Below are 24,263 nucleotides of genomic sequence, written 5' to 3'. Positions count from 1 at the left end.
GTGAATAAGAGAATTATGAGTGCACAGGCGTATGGAGCCTTTTGAGTTTGCTGCTGGTCAAGAGTACAGGTAATTGTAGTCAGCCCTGCTTGAAGATTGTTAACTCTGTGAATGAATTATTAGTCCTAGGAATTCATTGTTCCTCCAGAGGGAATTTGCAAGGCTCTTCCATTTTCAAAATAGACAAGGTTGCTCTGGAGGTGATTGAGAAGAGGGAACTAATATATAACAGGGATGAAGAAGAGAAGTGTGGGAAATCCCCTTCCTGGGGCTCCTGTTCCGTGCGGCCGGGGCAATGGGCAGAAGGGTCAAACGCTCCAATGAATCCCAGATTTCTGCGTTTGGCAGTGAGTTGGAGAGTGGTGTTATTTACTGAGGTGAGAATAGTAACAAGTTTGTGGGGAGACTGGTGAGTTAGTTTTGTACGTACTGCATTTGAGAAATAGTCAGTAGGTCATGCCAGTAGGAAGTTAGATCTGGATTTCAGGGCAGAAGTCAGGGCTGCTGTCAACAACTAATCATTGGAGCTCGAGGAGCCAGAGTTTGAATTATGGCTGCAGTCACTTAACCAGCTCCATGGTCTTGTGCACACTGCATAAGCTTTCCAAGCTTCTGTTTATTCAGCAAAACAATGATAGTAATACTAACTACCTCACCGAGTAATTTTGAGGACAAAATGAGAAAATTATAGTATAGGCTTTGGCATAGCACCTGCTTCATTCCAGTCACTTAATACTCAGCCATAATAGCCCACAGAAGCACAGAAAGGTACAAAAGCAAGGATTTCAAAAGTATTGTATTAATGTCTGCTATATATATAATATACATATACATATACATATACATATACATATACATATACATATACATGTATTCTTCAAAACTTGGAGTGCCTGATAGCTGTTAAATAATTATATTGGAAGTATATTCTATTTTCCTTTTCCTGATGCAAATCTCATCTTTAAATGAGAAAAGTATTGATAAAAACTTTTCCTAGTTGTGATGATTAAATATTTCCTATCACTCTTGCTTTGTTTCAACAATATTTCAGTGTGCAGCCTCGATATATGCTTTTTGCAAAAATAATTAGATTAAAGAATTAAATGGAGAAAAAAATCTTATGAGTTGAAGCTGTCTCAAAAGTTAGAATGCCATGTAAAGTAGTCAGTTTATCTGAGGCAGCCCATTTAATCAGCCATTATTTTTTACATCATCTTCCTGTTGGTGTCCTTGACTCTGGCCCAGGGAAACTTGCTTCCCCACTGTCTCCTTTGTCCAGGAGATTATAAGGGAGGCCTTGTCCTCAGCCTGCACAAATACCCATTTTACGGGCTTATCTTGAGAATTTAATGAAATGTTGCATTATGAAAACAGAAGTCTGTACAATTATAAGGGAGTATTTAGTACTTTGCATCAACTGTGACATTCTCTCAGATATTTTCTTAGTTTTTTTTAGCTTTTCACTCTGATCTTCTGCCACAGCAGGATTCAGCTTACTTTCCCCCTTTACAATGTACTATTATAGGCTTTAGAGTCAACACTTCTGTTTGATCTGTGAAGAATAATGTTCCCTTAACAATATTTAAACATACTTAAGAACCACTATCTACAGGTGTGTTTTTCCTGACATACCTTTAGCCTCATCCACAGTTGGAAAGCAGCCCTAAATGTATTCGCGCTAGGCTTTTTTTTCATGCCTGGTCTCCGCTCTCATAGCTTGCCATTAGCTGACCTGTTCTATTTAAATATACTTGGGATTGATCATGTTACATGGTCACTGTGAGGCTACTATAAATTGATTTCAACACATTTTAAGTTCATGAGTTTGAATTCTGAGACTACATTAGTTAAAAGCATGAACTTTGGAGACAATGCGAGTTCAAACTACTGCTTTAATTCTTACTAGCTTTGTGATGCTGAACAAGGTAATTAATCCCTCTATCCTCAATATTTCTCTTGTAAAGTTGGAATTCTCAGAATAGCTTCATTATTAGGCTTATGGTATGGATTCACTGAGCAACATACATAAAGATTCTGGCCCATGGTTAGTACCTACTGACTGTTAGGAACCTTACTATTTAGTATTAAAATGCATTTACTTGGAACTGTAGAATAACAATTGTTAATCATGCTATTTAAATTACTATTGCTATTTTTTAAAGGCAATAGCTACTGTTAGTCTTGTTCATAAGAAAAACATCTGACATGGCAGACAATACAATAAATAATCCAGTTCCTCTATCCCTTTTGTTTCATTGCTTGCTTTCTAGCGAAGTAGCACTGAATGGTCCTTTTTTATGACATGTATGTGTGCTCTGATACAACTCTGTAGCTATACCATCTAGAGAGAATGTCTGAAATGCCGGATTTCTCTAGTGCCTAGGCAGGGTGAGTCATCAGCCTTTTTGCTGTAGGGTAGTGTTGTCATTGTTATGAACCACTCAAGCTCATGGGACAGTATTCATTATACATTCATATTTTTCTTGGAAAGTCCAACTTAAGATGTTATTTTTATTCCTGAATATTAAAATATGCCAATGTCATTCAGTGTCTGTGGCCACTATTGTACAAATAGATGTTTCAGCCAAAATAACTATGTGGCTTTTAATGTGTACAGTGTTTTCATAACAGTGAAAATACTGTAACAGGATATTTTTTGCCCACATGCATCAACAGCTATGAAAATGAACTTCCTACCTTAAAACATTTTATGTCACTAAAATTACAAAGTACAACAAGGCTTACGTAATTTGGAATAGTTGCAGATGCTTAGATAAATAGACCATAATAGCTATGGAAGTATTAATATTATAGTAAATTTATCTCATAGTGGAGGAAATTGACTTGCTAAGCTCAACAAATTACTTATTAGACTTAAAAAATATGTGTGTTTGATGGTGATATTGATAATGATAGTGGTCCAGACTACATGAATTTATGAGTATATTAGTACTTCTGACAGAAAAATCCATTCCGTATTATTATTATTATTACTTTGGGCAAGCAGAGACCAAAACATGGAGATTGAGTCTTGCCAGTAATAACATTTCCTAAAGAGTCAAGGAGCACAGCATGATGCACATGCTGTATGTGCTCAATCAGTTTTTGTTGAATTAATGAGTTAGATATTAGTTCTTATCTCCTAGGTTCTTGCTGATTCTGATATTTTAAGAAATCTCACTTGTGTTAATATTTCTCATAACAGGAAGTTATGTTCAAGCTAGATACGCACAATTTGGAGTCTGGCAGACTGAAATGTCCTTTTGATCCTCAACAGCCTTTTGCTTCAGTAATGACAGGTAAGATCAATGACAGGCAGTTCTTGCTTTAGGTGTTTTAACAAGGTATGTGTAGATTAAACTACATTTTTATATTGAGTCAAAGATTATTGTGGAGTCTTCTGCTGACCATAGTGTTTGAGTGCCAAATCTCTCTATATTTAGCATCCTTATCAATAAAGTGAGGTCTCAGCCATCCTTACTGTCTGCACAGTTATGTTTTACATGAACTCCTGCTTGAATTCTTTTTAATGCAAATCACACACACTCACCTGTTCTTAAATTTTACACTTAAATGTCTCAGATTATCTTTGCTGAGCTGCGTCCCCATAAATTTAACAATTCCTTAAACATCATATGTTGAAAATGTTAAGACTTAAGTGGAAGGATTAATGATAAGTGGATAAGTTAAAATAAATTAATCAAATTATAGAGTACAGATAATAGGATGCCTTTTATTCCCATTTCACATGCTAATAAAAATTTCACATGTTCACTAATTTTTACTAGCATGTTCAGTCTTCTCTAGCTTTGTATACATCTTAAGTTTTCTTATGAGAAGACTCTTCTGTTTAAAGAGCGCAGTGCTGTGTGGTCTGAAGTCTACTCTGAGGAATGTCGGCACAACATTTCAACCATTATAAGAACTCCTTTTGTCTTGGTTTAGTTCGTGACTTTATTCTCTTTTTATTTAGCTTGTCTATCAAATGTTTGAATAGTCTATGCGAGTGAAGCACCATGACATTTTAATTTTCACTTAGTGAGAACTGGTGAACTCCCTTTGAAGTGAAAGCTTGTGTTTTTTTATGTTTTGAAAATCGTGACTAATGTTCAGTCATTATCCTAAAAAAATGAGATAGATGATTTGTGATTCTAATCTGTCAAGAAGGGTTAACACACCCTTAATAAAAAACAATAGATGGTAGGCATTGGTGACCCCTCTTAAGAATCTCTAAGTAATTTAAATACAAGGAAGACAGTTTTAAAGCCTGGATCTACAGATTCAGTTTTGGAGTTGAAACATACAATTTTTTTTTTCTGACAAAAATGTTCAAATAGTTAAAATTTTGTTTGAAGGTAATAATTTGTTTCCTTTACTCCTACCAAACTTTTTCCACAATGACTTTGTTGATGTTGGTGTTTTTGTACTTTTGTTTTAAAAAAAATTTCCCCAAATGAAATGTTTCCATTTACCACGTATTTTAAGGGAATGTTTTAAGAGATGGAAGCAGTGCATTTTGTACATTTACATTATTTACTGGATTTCTCTATTTTGTGCTTTTTTTTTATTGAGGTTGACTGTTGTGTCAATTAGCTTAGTAAAAATTCATTTAGATGGATATGATCAGAGGATTTAGAAGGTATTTGAATCACTTATACAAAAGCAAAATTTAAATATATGTGAGGAAAATTGGTCTTCAGTGATAAAACAATGTCTTTATTGTTCTTTCATTTAGACATTTAAAAAATCTAAATTTTCTGTAGAGATTGGTCATTTTTAATTTTGGTCTATTAAGGTTAACCCAAAGTAGTTGACTATAAAGATTTCTTGCAGTAGCTTAGCTCTCAAAAAGGCAACACATTCTACTATAGGGATAGCATTGTTTTCTGCCACCTTCCTCCACCCCAACAACGTGATAATAATCATTGGGAAACTTTGAACATCCCCTTCCTCTTTTCTCCCCCTTTATGCCTCCCCCATCCCCATCTCCTTTTACGCTCTTCCCCTTCCTGTCGTCTTTTTCTCTCCTTCCTGTCTCCTTTTCCTCTTCCTCCTTCTATCTTCTCACCAACCTTTCCCCTCTCAGCCTATTTCTTCTTCACTAGCCACATTTCTCTTTCCCCTACCTCCCCTCTCCTCTCCTCTCCTCTCCTCTCCTCTCCTCTCCTCTCCTCTCCTCTCCTCTCCTCTCCTCTCCTCTCCTCTCCTCTCTCCTCTCTCTCATAAAACATGGATATCCACTTTACATAAATAACAGGACAAAGAAGTTTGGTATGCAGTAATAGCAACATCATTCCCTTCTTTCCCCTTTCAGGAATTCCTGTTTATCAGAACTATTAGAGACATGACTAGCTACAAGGAATGTAAAATGTTATAATTACAAAGAATGACTTCAGTGCTGAAAGCTCCCTTTCAGCAGAGATTAGGCAAAGAAAAGTTGTGGTCATTGAGGTTGTGTCTGTTAAGTAAATACTAATTACGCAATCCATTCCTCATTATGGCATTTACTTTTTAATATTTCTTTGTGTTGTTACAATGAGAAACTCCTAATTATGATATACCATTGAATTATTTGTGAGAAGGACGGAAGAGCTAATTTGTAAGAGAAGCCAATACATGTACAGTTCTTAAAGCATCAGATTACCAACGTTTATGGAGTTATCTTTTCTTTAAGAAAATTTTTCAAAATCTGAATGTGAAATTTATGAATTATAGCCTCAATATATTCTGATGTTAAGCAATAAACATCTTTGGTTTCATGCTGTGAAATTAGTATATTGTAAATAGTACTGCTGGTAAACTCTTAGAAGTCTTATGTATTCTTTTCTCCCACCCAGATGAATACCTCTACTCTGGAACAGCTTCTGATTTCCTTGGCAAAGATACCGCATTCACGCGGTCCCTTGGGCCTACTCAAGACCACCATTACATCAGAACTGACATTTCAGAGCACTACTGGCTCAATGGTTAGTGATTTTCTCACTTTTGATTGTTTTGCCTTGCTTTTGGAAAGATAAGAAAGTCATTATTATTCATTCAGATTTGTTTTGGTATAAGCAATTTAGTTCAACATTTTAAAATAAGTTTGAAATAAATTCTCACAAAGTTATACATGTTATATATATATAATAATAATAATAATAATAATAACTGACATTTATTGAGCATGTGCTGTTGTCCTTGACATTTCTATGTTCTAATTGATTTTTTAATATTCTTAATGACCTATGAGGTATATTTAATTATTACAAATTTTTAAGGATGAGATAGAGAGAAGTTGAATAATTTGGTCAAGGTCTTACAACTTGTAAGCTGCAGAGCTAGGCTACAAGATAGCAATCTTTTTCCTGTAGTCTTTTGATGACTAAGTCACATTCTGTCTATGAGCAAATTGGAAAGGGGTTAGATTATAATGCTAACTTCTTTTGTTTAAAGATAATTTATGTTTTGCATAAGGTATCTCCCTCCAAAATTTTAAGCATATTGATATCGCCATTAGTTTGATTTCTTTTTTGTTTGGGGGTCATACAGCATTCCAAGTTTTCAATAAGACAAACAAACTCCTCCAAAAAAAAAAAAAGAAAGAAAGAAAAGAAAAAGCAACAACAAAACAAAGACTAAATATATTTATTTAATTCAAGGAAAAAGGCAAGGATTTTTTTTTTTCCTACTGCCTTGCAACAAGTCAAGATTTATCGTTAATGTTTTTAATCAACATAGGACTTTATTCCGCTGCATAGCAGAATAACATAACATTGCTATTTAAGCAGGCAAGCAGCATTTCTCATTCCCACCATAAATATTGGGTTTTAGTGGAGGAGGCCAGGGTAGAGACTTCCTAGGGGCTATCTCTCTATCTGTCCATGTCATTTAAGGAATGACAATATAAACAAAAGGGAAAAACATTTCTTTAGTCAAAACTTCCAGATCCATTTGTTTACACAACAATGTCAATTTCACTGACCAAAATAGAACCCATTAATAGGTAACACAAATTTAGAATATCCCCAATTAAGTGGTTTCTTAACACTCATTCAAGGCAGGACTGTCTTCTTGAGCCTTGTGATGTTTTGTGGAAATACTTAATTGAGAGGAACTCCATAGATTTTACCAAAAGAAAATTTAGTCATCTGCTTGGTAACAAGATATACTTAAGGCTTTAAAGTGAAATGTAGATTGTATTTTCCAGTCTTGGGATGGCAAATATCATTATATTGCCATTTAAAAGATTATTCCATTCTTTTCCTTAACTGTGACAAATCCATAAAGAAGTCTGAATACTGCTAGAACAATAAATATAGGAAATATTTATTCAACTATTATTTGCCTAGCAGATTTGTTCTTCGGGCCATGTGGAGAGCATGGCAAAAGTAGAAAACCTTTGAGTTGGTTGAACATTTTATCGCTTCTTGACCTTTTGGCTAAGATCAAGTGAGTTGGTTGAACATTCTTTTAATAAACAACATTTGAGGGCCTATGGCATACTACGGGCTATTCTATGCACTGGGCCTGAAAAGATTATGCAGGAGGGTTGCTAACCTCATGCATGATAAATGCCTGAGGCGTAAGAAGAGAGTGGGATATGAAACTAGAAAGCTGTAGATATCCAGAAACCGATGAGAAGTTATCTATCTTTTAATTTATATTTTATCTTTTTGAGGGATAGTTGACAAGTAACATTATATTAGTTGCAGTATATAGCATAATGAATCTATATTTGTATATATTGTAAATTGATCACCACAGTAAATGTAGCAACATCCATCACCAGACATAGTTAACAATTTTTTTTTTCTTGTCATGGGAACTTTAAGATGTATTTTCTTAGCAACTTTAAAATATGGAGTACAATATTATTAACTATAGTCACCATGCTATATTTTACATCCCCAAAGCTCATTCATTTTTAACTAGAAGGTTGTTTCTTTTGACCCTCCTGCCCCATTCCCTGATGTTAGTTAGAGGATCAGATCTTTGTTTTTGATGAAGGTAACTGACAATAGCATGAAGGGAAGACTAAAGGAGAATGAGGACAGAGAAAGATAAGAGACCATCTCACAAAAGCAGAAAATAAGGATGAAATAGGACAAAGGTAGTGGCAGTGGAGGTGGACATGAGAATATACATGAATAAATATTAGAAATTGAAGATATTTGTTTGGGAATAGAAGAATTTGAGGGAGATTTCAGGATAACATTTTGGATACTGGGGAAAAATTGCAATTGAAGTCATCAGAAAGGAAGAAATTGAAGGTAGGAGAAAATATATACCGCAGAAGTTCTCAATGGATTGAATGTAGGCAAATGATTAAGACTGAGGGAGAACATTTATGGTTCTAGAGCATTTATGGCAGATTGCTTAGTGGTTAGCGACAAGAGTGCCATATGACCTGATTTGCCTGGATGTTTCCAGTTTTAATCTGTTCTTTAATCTCAAATGTGCCCCAGTTTAGATAAAAATTATAGCTCTGTTTATGTGTAATTTAGTTGCCTAGGTTTAAATACTTACCATCACTTATGTATGGCCATGGTCAAATCTTTCTTTGTCTGAAAATTTGGAATAATTAAAGTATTCACAGGGTGCTGAATTCTGTGAAATTATTTCTTGTGTTCTAGTGTTTCCTAAAACTATATTTCCAGCCTTTTCTTAGAACTGAGTGCCCTTAAAAACATTTATTTGGATATCTTATATTTTCATCTCAGATTAGAAGAAATGGTTGTTTGATATGGGAATAAAGATATCTAAGCCTTAGCCTTGATTATACTACAAAGTGCTTTGAAACTTTTACAAGTTGTTTAGTGATCCTTTGAGTTTCCTCATATATATAGATAGGTAGATAGATAGAGATGTAGAAATAGGTATATAAGAGACTATTGTGTCCAAAATCTAAAATTTTATGAGTCTAACTTTAAAATTGTCATGTTTTCCCTTTGTAACCTATCCTTCACTTCCAGTTTCCTGATTTTTAGCTGTCTTAACTTTCTTAATTTCATCCACCCAGTTACCTTGAAATTATCTTTGATTCCTTCCTCTCCTTCACCCTTTATCTAATCTTTTGCTAAGGACCTTTACTTCCTTCAAAATATCAATTGACCTTGTTTTTTCCATTGCCATCATCTTCCTATAGGTCCCCATCACGTTATCTCTGGTTTATTGCCATTATTTTATTGTTTTTTACATCATTTTGGTCTAGCCGGAGTCAGTCAGTGTGAGCATTAAGTCAGAGGTTTGCTGAGGGACAAGAAGGCTGGAATCAGAAGAGCACAGTGAGTGCTTCAAGAGACCCAGTTAGCTTCTCGGTATGGAAACTAGGACAGAGCAAGGGAGAAATTACACAAACGTTATGAAATTCTTATGATGAGGAAGTACCTGACATGCTAAGGCTAAAAAGATTGGCTTGATTAGGGAGAGTTTCTCTCCTCAGTTCTGAGAAGTGGCCATTTTTCAGTTGTAGTCAGCCTAGGGTCCAAAGACAGGTCAGTGAGTTCATCAGCTAGTGTCAGGAGTGGTGGGGACAAAGCACAGTGATTGTTTGAGGAGCTGTGCTGATTATTGGGAATGAATGTTATCTCAGACATTATCTTATTCAACCTCATGCTCCACAAATTGAGACTCAGTGAGGAGAAGGGATATGTCCAGGTCTCCTAAGTACCAGACCCATCCTTCCATCACAATACCAACTTCTGACAAGAGCAGCATATCAGGTCTCCTGAATTTGGAAGCTTGACTCCTATTTTAGTAGCAGTTATGGGGCTACAAAAAGCTCAGTTTTTTTCCTTAGCACTAGACCTAACACAGTTAATGACACAACCTAATTACTCTATAGCTGCACTAACCAATATGGTAGGCACTAGCCACATGTGAAATTAATTAAAATTAAATAAATTTAAAACTCGGTTTCTTAGTCACACTGGTCATATATAAAGTGCTGAATAATCAGATGGGCTTGGGGGCTACCTTATTGGATAGCACAGATATAAGACATTTTCATCATCATGGACATTTCTATTAAACAGCTGTGGTCTAAAGTATATTGTTTATTAATGATGTACAAGAGCCCACAATAGCATAATGCAACATATGTGTAAATTTTCTTTACTATTCATTTGGCATTTAGATGTAAAACTCAATCCTGGGTCTAATAAAATTATTGCCAGGTTGAAAGATCTGACAGATATTTGATATTTCAAATAATAGGATCAATGTCTAATGTATTTCTTCTTATATATTATTACATTACTAGAGGCCCAATGCATGAAGTTCGTGCAAGGGCCTTGGCCCCGGCCCCTGCCTGCAGCCCCCGCCCACTGTCGCCAGGGCGGGGGGGGGGGGGGGGGGGGGCTCTGCTGCCTTTGCCTCGTCCCCACCTGCTGTGGCTTTGTCTGGAAAGATGGACATCTGTGGGAAACTGTTTATTGCCTTCACTATGTGATAAGCATAGACAGAGAACTCCCAGAAACCCACGGAAGGCTGGGTGCCTTTGAAGCCCTAGCAAAGCCCGGAGCTAGGCGTCACCTCTATTTGTCCAGACAGTGGCAGCTGAAACTACTCCCCCATTTATTATTATGTAAATCCTTGCTGATGGGCTAGTCCCCTTGTTACTAGGGGGTCACCTGCCTAAGGGCTATGCTATGGGGGCATCCCAGATCAATAAAAGCTTGGTGAGGCCTGAGCAAGGAGGAAGTCCTTCAGGACTTGCCACCTGGTCCTCCAATATAGCAAAATTATCTCATGTCTTTTTCTCTCATTTGCTGTGCGGCTCCTCTTTCAGATACCGAACCCTACTCCACGCAGAACGTGGAAGGAGTCTCACTCAACAGACATCTGAAAGGACATCCAGTCTAATTAGCATATTACGCTTTTATTATTATAGATTGTACTATTTCCCTTTAAGATATTATGTTCTCTTAAATTTTGCTTCCACTTTCATTTGCAATTTAAAATCCTACTTTTTGCATGTCTGTGATGATGTAAACTCTCGTGAAGGTAAACTGACATTATGTCAAGATGAAATGAAATTTAAGAATTAAATTAAATTTGCAATTGAGTATTTTAGCTATTAAGATGCAGATTTTAAGTAATTAACCTTTTAAAAAATATGATACTAAATGAATATTTAATAAGTCCATTTTTATTACTGAACCTTTAGGGAGTTTAAAATCCTTGATGCATGTGTGTGCCATATTTTGTTCTTTGCCCTGCATGGAATTAACCAGTGTGATAGCAGTTAAGCTCTGCACTTACTATTAATGGAGAAATGTGTGGATGGCCTTTCTCCGTTGCTTGTGGGAGTGGGGTTCTTTGGGTACCACTGGAATAAGCATTTCTGGAAATCCCTCCGGGAGGATGAGGTGTGGTAGAAAGCTTTATTTTCATGGAATTAAATCCCTTGGTTTGCAAAGTCCCATTTTCCTTAAACTTGTCCTGGAAGAGGTGCAGCTGGGGATTCAACAGAGCTAAAAGCAAAGCCAGAGTCCAGAGTTCCTGTTCCATGTAGAGTTGGGTTCTACACAGCATCAGGCTAGTTCTAATCCATCAGTCCATTGTGTGGGGTCCACATGGCCCTGAGTCATGTGGGCAAATACAGAGGGCACAGCCCCTACAAGAGAGCCAGGAGCCCAGCATTCAAGAGAGAGAACTTGGTTTAGGAGCTTATGTATCTTAAATCTTTCCATGCCTGCAGTGGCCAAACCTACTCTGGCCATTGATCTGCTCCCTATATCATCCAGACCTTACTTGGTGTGTATCTACTATCCAGTCTCTTCTCCCAGCGATCTTCCAGGAACAGACGAGTGGCTTTGCAGCTTCCTGGTAAAGTTGCATAAATGGCATGCCTATAAACTTTGGCCTTCCCTTTGCTCCTTTCCAGTAAATTCATAAGTGGGTTATTTATAATGGTATCATTACTAGTCTAAGGATCCTTGTCAGAATTTCTCTAATCCAGTTCCAAAAGACTTAAGTATGAGTCCTGATGCCTTCTTTGAGAAATGAATATGCCTATTAAATACCTAACAGGAGAATAAAAAATCACAAAGGTGAAATGGAAATACTATAGGGAGTTCTAGAGAAGACTTGGATGATTCCACAATTTTTTTCTCTCTCAACTTTACCTTAGAACATACCAACAACTAGGAATATAGATACAAGTCAGGGTGGTCACTCAAGCACAGTGGAGTTTTTATGAGAATTTTAGGAAAAAACTGAAGGATGGAAAATGAAAACAAATGATGACACCTCAGTCGCATCTGTTTTTGTTTCCTTCCATGAAATAAAGAAGAATTTTTGTTTTAATTTTTCATTTTTAACATATGGAGGCAGTTTTTTATTTGCAGCTTCTTTGGGAGTACTCTGTTGGCTATAAATTCTCCTTCCACACAAAAGAATAACATTTTTTTTAGAAAAAAGGTGTTGCAAGAAGTAAAAGAAAGTAAGAAAGTCATTATACATTGTCATTGTGTAGGTGAGCTCATCTGGGTGAGAGGTTCAGAGGGAGAAATGAAAGCGATGTGTACTGCAGGCCCTGTGGATTTATTCCATCTTCACTTGGCAGAGACTCGGTGTCATGCTAAAGTTCACTTGTGAAAATGCTTGAGTACAAACTCCACCCCTATTAGGACATGTGTTTCAAATGCCAAAGGGGGGAAATGTGGTATAATAGAGCCCAGGTGTCTATTGGCATAATTTTATATTATTTAATTCAGCAACAGTGCATGTCATATACTGATTACATGATACCTATTTTTACCTAAATTAGGCAGCAAGTCAGGAAAGTTTCTATCAAGAAATACTAACATCAATGTTCTGAGACAGGACCTCAATTGAATCTGCAAAAAAGAAACTCTTTATTCTTGAAACATGTGTGTACTTTTAACTCATAAATATGCATATTGTTTAAATCACAGAATAGAGTACTATTTGATACTCTTTTCCCCTAATTAGATTTCTTCATTTAGTAAACATTTGGCTTTAAACACTTCCACCATTCAATTTTCTAACAGTACTCCAAAATAATTTTCTTATAGTACTGGAAAAATAATCAACATTCAAAAGAGAGTTCAATAAAACCAGTAAAACTAAAAGTCACTGAATAGACACAATAAGACCATCTGTTATATATATATATATTATATCTACATCCGTGACTCTTAATCTTAGATACTTATAAGAATCACCTATAAGGTTTTATTTATCTTTGTATATAACTAAATTTTAAAAATACACATGCCAGTGCAACTGGAGATTTTCATTCAGGACCCGGACATTGAATTGAGACATTTGCAAATTAAAAAAATTCTATAGATGATTATTAATGTCCAGTCTGTGTATTTGGGAGCCCACAGTTGGTTGTCTTTTCTCTACCTATATTGTCTCAACCCCCTCTTAAGTCATTGGAAACATCAAGATGGGCCTTCTTAGCCATATATCTTGGTCATATGTTAATATTTCCTTAATCTCGATTGTAATTGGTTTGAAGTGAAGAGTTAGTTTTATTAATTTTTACATTCTTTGATTCTACCAGTTTTCTTGTTCTAAGTGTTTGAACATAGTAGTGATTAAAAATACTTTTTGCTTTCATGAATTTGCTGAAATCTTAATAGCACATTTGTAGGAAAATTTATTTCCACAAAGAGTTTTGTTTTTTTTAAATAAACATAATGTATTTAAATAAAAAATGAGAAGTGTCCCTTTGTTACAACAAAAGACCTTTACTTTGCTCAGGAATTCAAAACCAAGTGTTTGTAATTTATCAATAATTTAAAAGATGGGCTGGAGGGGGAAAAGTCATAAAACCTTGAGTGAAATTGTTAATGGATCTTGCTAACTTAAGATTAATTAGAAAAGAAAATTTAAAGCATCCGACATAGTTTTCTAAAATTAAACTTTTATATAATCTAGGATCACATGAAAGTGAGCTTATCAGGAGCATAGGAATCCATCGGAGTTCTAAATTCCAGGAGCAGAACAGGGAATAAGAAAAACAAAGTGGAGAAAGTTGGTGCCCACATCCTCCCACCCTCCTTTTCCTCTCAACACCTCTCATTTAAGCAGAGGAACAGTTGGGGGGCGACCAAGGCTGACCCATAGATCTGGGGTGATAAAGACTGAACTACCCATCAGCTGGAATCAAACATGAACTTTTGTCTGTTGAACTGCTCTGCATTTGTGGGGGATAGCTACACCACAATTAGATCCCTTGGGCAAATCTCTAGAGAAGGCAGTGTTGATCCTTCTTACCCCTAATTTCTTATTATATACATATGTGTGTGTGTGTGTGTGTGTGTGTGTGTGTGTGTGTGTGTGTGTGTAGGGTTATCTTCTCTTGTTTACTTCTTCTATTCTCTGAACAATGCTCTGTGCTTCCTTCCAGGTATCTAGTATTTTCCATTTAGCTGAAGTCCTTTCTTTATTTCTCAACCACTGTCTTAGTCAAAAGGATTATTTCTGAACTAGCAAAGGGTTTCAAGTATTGCCAATGTTTTTTTTTTGTTGTTTTGTTTTGTTTTGTTTTTTACCTACTCTGTATTATGGACATCTTTCCATGCAGCACTTTTAGAACTATTTCATTATTAGGCACTACATATTATACTAATAATTGCTTGTATGTGCACAATTTTTCTGGTTTGTGGTCATAATAACAATAATAATTATCATTGTAATCATCATCTTAATAATAAACATTTATTGAATACTTATGTGTCAGTCACTGTCAGATACTAAGTCCTTTATGTATATATTATTAATTCATGGTATCAGTTATCCAAGTAGGTAGATGATATTGGTAGCCTCCTATTAGGTGTGAGTAACTTGAGGCATGGAGAATATAAATAATTTGCTCAAGGTCACCTTTCCAGTAGGTGGCAAAGACATGATATGAACCTAGAGAAAATGTCATCAAAGCCTAGACTGGAGTTGATCCATGCACTATTTGTTGTTGTTGTTTTTCTTTTTTTCCCCTTTGGCAATTACACAAAATGCAGCAAATTACTTCCTAATATAACACAATTTAGGGTATGTTTATAGTTTTTCCTAAACTTTTTACAATAGATATAGTGTCTAAAAAGCAGTGACTCCATCATATAAAAGAATATAAGTCATAGAATCTCCAGGTGTGAAAGGGTAAGTTAAGTAATTTAGTTGAGGTGCAAACAGTGTGAATATCAGCCAGTCATGTTCTCACCTGCTCTCTAGAGCTCCTCCATAACTTGTTCAGGACATCTTCATGCGAATACATGTTTCTATGGGTATCATTTTTATTTTTTCTCTGTCTCATTTCCCACATTCCACTCATGGTTCATTTTTTAAAAATTCTGCTAATTGTTTTATGTACAAATGATGCCAGTAGTGTCGTGGCTAAATTATCCCAGTATTTTAATCTATAGCTTCTTTCCTTTCAAACAGGTGCCAAATTTATTGGGACTTTCCCCATACCAGACACCTATAATCCAGATGATGATAAGATATATTTCTTCTTTCGTGAATCATCTCAAGAAGGCAGTACTTCGGATAAGACAATTCTTTCTCGAGTTGGAAGAGTTTGTAAGGCAAGATATATTTATTTTACTTAAGCATGTGTGTATGTGTCTGAACAATTACCCATGTAATGGGGAAGTAAAAGTTGGTGTCCACTACTTATACTTGGTGAGATATAGTCATACTGTCTTACGTGCATGATTTTTCAGATCTGAAAGGAAAAGGAAAAAAATGATTCAGCTTTCCAATGTTACAGTTTCCTTTTCCAGTGCCTGAGCTGTTGCCCAGGTGTGAGTCTCTTTGGCACCTCACTCCTTTCACTTATGCTATATCCCTTTGCTAATTATTGATATTCCAGTAAAGTCACTGCATGTCCTAATTTGTAGAGATTAAAATGTTCTTATACATTAAATAATCGCATTTAAAAATTGAAAGCAATTTAATAATCCCTAGAGTAAGTTAAACACTAAAAGAATCATATCGTGTATTTTTATCAAAACACAGATCTCATCACACATCTAAAATTATATATCTTTACCTGGGTCAAATAAGCTGAAAATGTGGATCTAGTATTATAATAATGAATTTATTAGAACATTAATCTAGATTAGGTTCTGAAAAAAAATGAAATAAAGAGAAAAAAGAGCAAACAAATCAAAATGCAATAATTATTTTGAAGAACATAATTAGTTTATTTTAGTACTGCTGTTTTATGTAAATTACAGGAAAATGCAGACTCTATGAGACACTTCCATTTTGTGGCATCAGAGCTGTCATTTGGTCCAACCAGTATGGCACAGTGGTTGAGCGTCAACCCATGAACTAGGAGGTCACTGGTTTGATTCCCTGGCAGGGCTCATGCCTAGGTTTTGGGCTCAGTTCCTGGTAGGGGCAGTTGATCAGTGTATCTCTCTCATCAATGTTTCTATCTATCTTCTATCTCTCTGTCCCTCTCCCTTTCTCTCTCTCTAAAATCAATTAAAAACATATATATATATATATATATATATATATATATATATATATTTAAATGCTCTCATTTGAGTGAATACAAGCTTTGTGGAATAATAGTGCTACTGGATCTACTTATGACTTTAGTGTATTATTTTTTTAGTTGGATTTATTTTTACTAAAATAACTTTTCCTTTTTTTCTTTCTTCTTTTCAATCCTCACCTAGGGACATGCTTTATATTGATTTTTAGAGAGAGAGGAAGAAAGAGAAAAAGAGAGAGAAACATCCTTCGGTTGCCTCTCGTCCTCACTTCCACTGGGGATTGATCCCCCTACCTAAGTACGGTACATGCTCTGACAGGGAATCAAACCCAGAACCCTTGGTGTATGGGACAAAACTCCAACCAATTGCCCCAGGCCAGAGCAAAGTCACTTTTCTTAAATAGATATGCGCCTTCAGTATTAACTCAGTTATTAAGTGGAAGAGCTGTTAAACTAATACATATTCTCAGTGGGAAGCTTACTTAGGTCTTTCAAACCTTTCGTTTTCTTGCATCTACCTGAGCCTATTACCTTTTTGTCTCGAGCTGTGCCCTCAGGCTTTTGAACACTTCCAGGGACAGTAATACAAACCACCACTGCACTTAAATGTACCAGTGAAAACATGACTTCTGAGTGAGGCCAACCTGGGAGCACAGGTGATTCTTTACCTAGTGTCCAAGTCCATAATGCTGTCTCCCACTGATCCCTTTACCCCCAGGGGACAGGCTTTCTAAAAAACATCCTTATTATTTCAGAGTCTAAGAATTCACAGTAATTTCTCTTGAAGCCTCTTGACTAGAGATGAATGGCCATTGCTAGTGTGTTGGTGTGCTGAAGCATGCCTTTTAACAGCAGTACCCTGACCCTGAAAGGCTGTGGTGTGGATTGACAACATTTGTATAAGTGAGCTATGTTAAAGAAATCATGAGAATTGTAGTCAATTAAATGTATTTTAAGAGTCACTTTCTGATTAACTAGTTTAACAACTGTATGTTCTATGAACTAGTGCAATACTTATTTCTTGATACATTTAATCCAATTAATTGATGGACATTAATTTAGGATGTTCAGTAATGTTTTTTCTACTATCAATATACTGAAAGTTAATCTTAGAGGTAGAGAAATAAATTAAAAAGAAATTTAGTTACCCCATTTATATATAAAATTCTTTATTAAAAATATAGTATAGACTTTAAGTGTCAGCTATGGATATTTTGTTTAAACTATGAACAAAGTCCTATAAAACTGAAAAGGCAGAGAGAATTCTAATACTTGAGTCTTCCCAACACAAAACCTCTGAGGCCACACAGCAAGATTTTGTCATGCTATTGTTTTTGGATAAAAAGCTAACAAATTGTGAGATCAAATAAGGACATGTGATGGATGAGTTTTCTTCAAAAAAAAGATATAATAGAGGTTCTCACATTAGTGTATCTCTACTCAATCTCTGTTTTAATTGAATGCCATCTTTTGAATTTCCCACTTCACATATGATCTATTGGCCAAAGTTTACAATATTTGGTTCTAAATGCTTTCTTTGTGATTTCTCAATTATAATGCACTCTGCCATTGGCTTCAACTTTATTTAATAACTTAGGATTAATGTGTGGCAAAAAGAGAGCATTTCTAAATGGAGACTTCACTGACAAGATTAAAAATCTTTTTAAAATGTCACATCCTGCAAAAAGCAAAAAAGTTTAATTTTAATAGTGCAATACTTATTTCTGGATAGATTTAATCCAATTAGTTGATAAAAATTAATTTATGATGTTGAGTAATGTTTTTGTTACTGTCAATATACTGTAAGCTAACCTTCGAGGTGGAAAAATATATTAAGAGTAAATTTGGTTGCACCATTTATAAAATTATTTAATAAAAATATAATATAGACTTTAAGTGTCAGCCATGGGATATTCCATTTAAATTATGAACAAAGTCAGCATCATCATTGTTGTTGTTACATGTTTTTCACATAAAAAGTGTTATTCTGACATTATTTGGTATATCTTACTCTTTATTATTTTTTTACCCCCATTTGATAGTATAAGATTGTTTTTCTTTTTTCAACAAATAATAAATAACAGAATGCATCTTTGCTATGAAATAAAATTATGTTTGATATACACAAGCAAAGATTTCAGAACAAAGAGATCATGTTAGAGAGAACTAAGTTAACTGTGCAGACTGCACTGAGTGTACAGAGCTTTTCACTAACCTGGCAGTTCTTTATATTATTTTTCCACCAGGATTTTTCCATAGAACATACGTATTTGGAAATATTCAGGTTTTTTGTTTTTGCTGTAATTGTTGTTTGTTTTAATTTTTAATATATAATTTCAGCCCAATGGAAAACTATTGACAGTTTAAGCGCTCTCCACTTTTTCAGCTCCTAAAGGAGAAGTTGTTTTATTGACTAGTCAAACATTTTCTTTTCAGACGGAGTAGTCTATAGTGATTGATGGGGAGGGGGTTTCGAAAGTAGTTGAAATTATGCAAAAATAACTAAAGAATCATTTACAGAATAAGGGGAATATTTTTAAATTTCATAATCCATTTATTCACTATTTTATTATTTTATTTTTTCAACAACAATAAAATATAAGTTCTATGCAAAATGCAGTTCACTAAGCACTGGGAAGTAAGTAAGCTTCTACCCCTTTTCCTTAAAACCTCATAGTACAGTGAGGGTAACAGGTATAAAAAGATAATCTCAATATAATATGGTAGAGGTTAGAGCTGAGAAATCTATGTGCAATTCAGTGAAGCTAAAAAATTGTGTCCTAAAGGGGAAGCAACAGGTATTTTAGGCATCATTGCCACAGAGTATAATTTGCTTCCAGAATAGTGAAATCATGCAAGTGGAACTCAGGGGTATAAATGGAAGTAATGCCTTTTAAGTTTGGGGTGGTTAGTTGGAAGATAAGAAAATTTGTTTCTATGTTAAGGTGTTTAAACTCTATGCTGTAGGCAATGAGAAGTTGTAAATGTGTTAAGCAGATAAGTGACTTGATAGGTAGTATATATTTAGCAATAATTTGAGGAATGCATCTGGGTTGAGAAATATTGTGCCTGGGAGACATGTTAGGTGGGTTTCTAAAGATAGTAGGAATGAAGATATATGGGTAAGTTCAAGAGAGATTTCTAAGATAGAAATCCTTAAGAGGTCCTTAATTTATCACCACTCTATGAATTGTTTGTTGTAGGCTTGTGCTGTCCAGTAGAACTTTCTGTGGTGATGGGAATGTTCCACATCCGTACTCCCCAACACAGTAGCATGTGGCTGTTCGTGTTGACATATGACTAGTACGACTGAGGAAATGAATTTTAATGTTGTTTTATTTTAATAGCTTCATGTGGCTACTGGCTATAATAGGAGTATAGACTACCAAAGCATTCATTTACTTTACACATTTATTGATAATTGACCTGTGTATGACACTATGCTAGACAATGGTTTTATAGAAGTTTTTTTTGAAAAAAGACATTATACTTGTACTCATAGAGTTTACAACTTAGTAGATGATATATGCATTAAACAAGGAAACAGAGATTATGTTTATATAATTGGCAAGTGTGGTAAATGCTATAATAAAATAAACCACAGGGTGCAGTTAGGAAAAATGAGTGGAAGGTATCTCTGAAAAAGTGGCTTTTGAACCAATGTTGGAAAGGATTAGGGAATTATATGGCAATGATGGCAGATATGGAAAAGAATATTCTAGGTGGACTATGTGACTATGCCGTTGTAAAAAAGAAGAATCTGTTACCCTTTGAGACAGCATGGGTGGACCTGGAGAGCATTATGCTAAGCGAAATAAGCCTGTCAGAGAAAGACAAGTATCACATGATCTCACTCATATGTGAAATCTAAAGAATAAAATAAACTGATGAACAAATAGGTCCAGAGACATGGAAGCATGCAACAGGCTGACAGATCTCAGAGGGAAGGGGGGGAGGGGCAAGAAGAGATTAACCAAAAAATGTATGTGCATAAATGTGCAATGGACACAAACAGTAGTGCTGAGAAGGCCAGGGGTGGGATGGGAGCTGGGTGGAGGGGAGCAAAGGTGGGGGAGGATGGGAGACATATGTAATAACCTCAACAATAAAAATAAACTAAAAAAAGAATATTCTAGGCAGAAAAAAAAACACATGTGAAATCTCAGAGATGGGTTTTTCAAAGCATTGAAGGAATTAAAAGAAATTCACTGTGACTGGATTGTAATAAGTGGAAAATTATCATGATAGTGACTGTTTTCCCTTTAAAACGTACATGCAATTTCTAAAGTCTCCAGAAGCCTTATCTTTCTTGTTTAAAAATTACACTGACTGACATTGCAGATATTGACTCCATCATGTACTAGTACATGCCAGTCTGCAACAAGTTCCTCTCCCATTAGATCTTTAATTCTCCCTTAGTCCTTTCCCAGAGACTTTGGTACTTGCCCTATAGACAAGGTCTCCTATATTCTTAGTAATTGTGGTTTCCAGAAGATAAGGCAGAAATTAAGAAAATGTGCAAAGAGATACCTTCTGAAATTTGGGGAAAGAGACACCAAAAATTTTATGGGCATAGGTTTCATATTTGGACATGTTGAACTGGATGTGGCTCTGGGATATGCTGTCATAATATCCACTTGAAAAGTAAGAGCCAGCAGTAGTGTCAGACCAAGCATGTCAAACTCAAAGGCTAACACAGGCCAAGTAAACGAAGTTTAAGTTCATGTGGGCCGCAAATAAACAAAAGCTTCAATTTTCATAGAAACGTAGGTTTATTTCGATAGAGACATGCTGAATACAAAGGGCTGAAATAAATGAGTAATTGTTAACTTAAAATAATAGAGCATTTTAAATAAAAATTAATATTTTGTCTTGAACATTAACTTACCAGACACTGAATAACTGCACAAATTAATAAGCGTAACACAAATAAACCTATTTTTCTTGTTCTCCAAAAGCAAAATATTTCCTGTTGCGCACACCAAGCAAGTCAGTCCAAGACTAATGACGTGGCAATCGGCTGCTAAAGTATTCACTGCTAATATTAGTGGAGAGAAACCGTGTGCCTGAACATAAGGCGTGTAAGGGAAATGAATGCAACACGATTATAATAATCAGTCATTAGCGAATGTTGTAGTTCGATATTAATAATTATGTATAACAGGATATTGTAAAAATTAAGTTATGAAATTTTTATTAAAACGTTTCTTACATGCTGTTATATTGGCTGGGCCACAAAAATATTTGTAGTGGGCTGCATGTGGCCCGCAGGCCGTGAGTTTGACATGCTTGGTCTAGACTCATGAATTTGGAAATTACCAGTATAGCGGTGGTTCTTAAAGTCATTAAAGTGTCTGAAATTGCCCAGGAAAATGTGTAGTGCAAGATCTAATAGAAAAGACAAAACCTGAGAGACAATGGCATTTAAGAAATAACAACTGAAAATGTCTAAAAATACAACTGAGACAAAATAGTTTGATACCTAGTTGGAGAACTGGGCACAAATATTGTTAGAAGTCAAAGAAAAGAAGAAAAAAAAAACTAAAGACAAAAGCAGTTGCCAGTAATGTCAACACCAGAAGGAAGTCAGGTAAGGCTATGATTGAAAATCGGTGTTAGGCCCAGCTATTGTGGCTCAGTGGTTGAGCATTGACCTATGAACCTAGGAGGCCATGGTTTGCTTCCCCGTAGGGGGTGTGCAGGAGGCAGCTGATCAATGATTCTCTCTCATCATTGATGTCTCTCTCTTCCTCTCCCTCTCCCTTCCTCCCTTCCTCTCTGAAATCCATATATATATATGTATATGTATACATATATATATATATATATATTTAAAATTGGTGTTATACTTGGCAGTAAGGATAATAATTTTTGCCCAAGTGATATGAATATTCAACTTGAGATCAGATCTAGGTTTACATCTCTGCTCTACTTCTTCCTAGCTCAGTTTCTTAACTTAGAAAATGAGGACACCCATCTCTCCCATTACTCTTTTACCAGACAAAGGAAAGGCTTATGTGAGATCATATGAATTTTAATGTGACAGACACTGAGGAAGGTACTGGAAAACTGAGGAAGGGTGACTTACGTGTTTGTTTTTAAGCAATTAACAATCTAAGAGACTGACTTGTAAATAATGTAAGTACATGACCATACCAGAGCGAGTTAAATGTCAAAAATCATGTACACACACACACACACACACACACACACACGTTATACATGCACATTTTTGGAGCCAGTTCAACTAACTGTGCTTAGGAGAGGAAGAGTGATAGTAGATGTGTATTGGGAGGCTGGAGGCAGGTTAGTTACAAAGGTTACTGGAAGAGTTAATTATTAGTTTTAAAGGCTGAATATACTGTCATTACTTTGCCCTCATTTTTAGCAATATTTGGATCTTATTTCTGGACATAGTCAAAAGAATTTGGAGACATGTCTGGTGAAATCGTATCAATAATTTGAACAATGCAAATTTTGGACAAAAGGTATGGACAGGGAGAGATACTAAATAGTAAAGAAATTGACTTGGAAGATAATTTCATAGGGTATGTTGATCAATGACAGTCTCAGGAGAACAAATACTTTCATCATCCACAGAATCTCTTTGAAATCCAATATGCTTATCATTGCACATGGCAGAACACATTTACTTATGAATTATCTTTCAGTTGTGTCAATACTATCCAGTCAAACTATGTTCTCAGTTGTTTCATATTTAAAACTAGAGGCCCAATGCATGAAATTCATGCAAGAGTAGGCCTTCCTTCCCCCAGCTGCCGGCACCTGGCGTCCCTCTGGCACCCAGGACCCAGGCTTCTCTCACAGAGGGAGGCAGGGTCCCCAACCAATCGCATCACGCCACACCTGCCTTGGCTGGCCTGGTGCCAGTGGGTGTCGTAACGTGGTCCTGGATGGTCGTCCTGATGGTCGATGGTCGTTCTGCTATTCGGCCGTTCAGTCTATTTGTATTTTATGTTTTTATTATATAGGATATGGGACTTAGCCTAGAATGATTTCTAAAGTCCTTGCCAGGCTCTATGATTTGTTAATTCTGTACAACAGCCGATATTTTCAAGCACTAGATGGGGCACCTTATACCCTGGACTGCTCTCACAGGTGGTAAATTACACAGATCTGCTTGGTAAGGTAAGAAATGCTGACTGAACCTACAGGTGAAACAACATGAAATAAACCCGCTGGAAAAAAAAATTCTCTATTTACTTTGCAAGTTAGTCCTTTTAGGTACTATTATTTCTGTCTATCTGATGTTCTTTGCCGTGTGTGTGTGTGTGTGTCCCTTGAAGAACCACCCTGTAAGTTAATGTGTGGAAATTCCAGTCACTTCAGTGAGGTTTGCTTACAACTTTCCGCCTCAAGGCTGTTTTGCATTATTTTTGGATTCTGTTCATTTTTGGAAGCATTGTCCATTAAGCTTACTTATGCTAGCCACACCGGATTCCAGGGGTAGGTTATGCCAGTTCTCTTTTTTGTTCTGCAGTATTTCCTTTGTCCATGCCAGGAATTCAGTTTGGATGGCCCTTTCACATAACTTGCCTGGGGGTGGGGGGGCTAATTAATAGCCCTTTGCCTCAATTCCCCTTCCATTGTCTATTTTGATATATGGCCCTATTTGGACAATTGCTACCTTTGAAGATTTGTGTTTTTAGGCCGATGACACTTTCCGTATTTATTGATCTCCGCCAGGTTGTGGTTTTTTGCTTACTTTCAGCATGCCACTTACAACCTAAATGAGAGATTTAGAGCCCACGAGTTACAGATGTGCTTTTGCTCCACT

The 24,263-nt window shown here is 35.8% G+C and overlaps 1 protein-coding gene across 1 annotated transcript in view; it reads left to right on the top strand.

The window, feature by feature from the left end:
- Positions 1 to 24,263, top strand: part of SEMA3D (semaphorin 3D) — a 193,951-nt gene that overhangs the window by 121,197 nt on the left and 48,491 nt on the right. The window contains exons 6-8 of the mRNA XM_081102746.1: positions 3,206 to 3,299; positions 5,838 to 5,966; positions 15,400 to 15,542. Of these exons, the coding sequence (XP_080958872.1) occupies positions 3,206 to 3,299; positions 5,838 to 5,966; positions 15,400 to 15,542 (366 nt within the window). The remainder of the gene's footprint in view (positions 1 to 3,205; positions 3,300 to 5,837; positions 5,967 to 15,399; positions 15,543 to 24,263) is intronic.

The sequence above is a fragment of the Myotis nattereri genome (genome assembly GCF_964212035.1).
Source record: "Myotis nattereri genome assembly, chromosome: 11".
NCBI lineage: Eukaryota > Metazoa > Chordata > Mammalia > Chiroptera > Vespertilionidae > Myotis > Myotis nattereri.
This window is presented reverse-complemented; position numbering and strand designations above follow the sequence as displayed.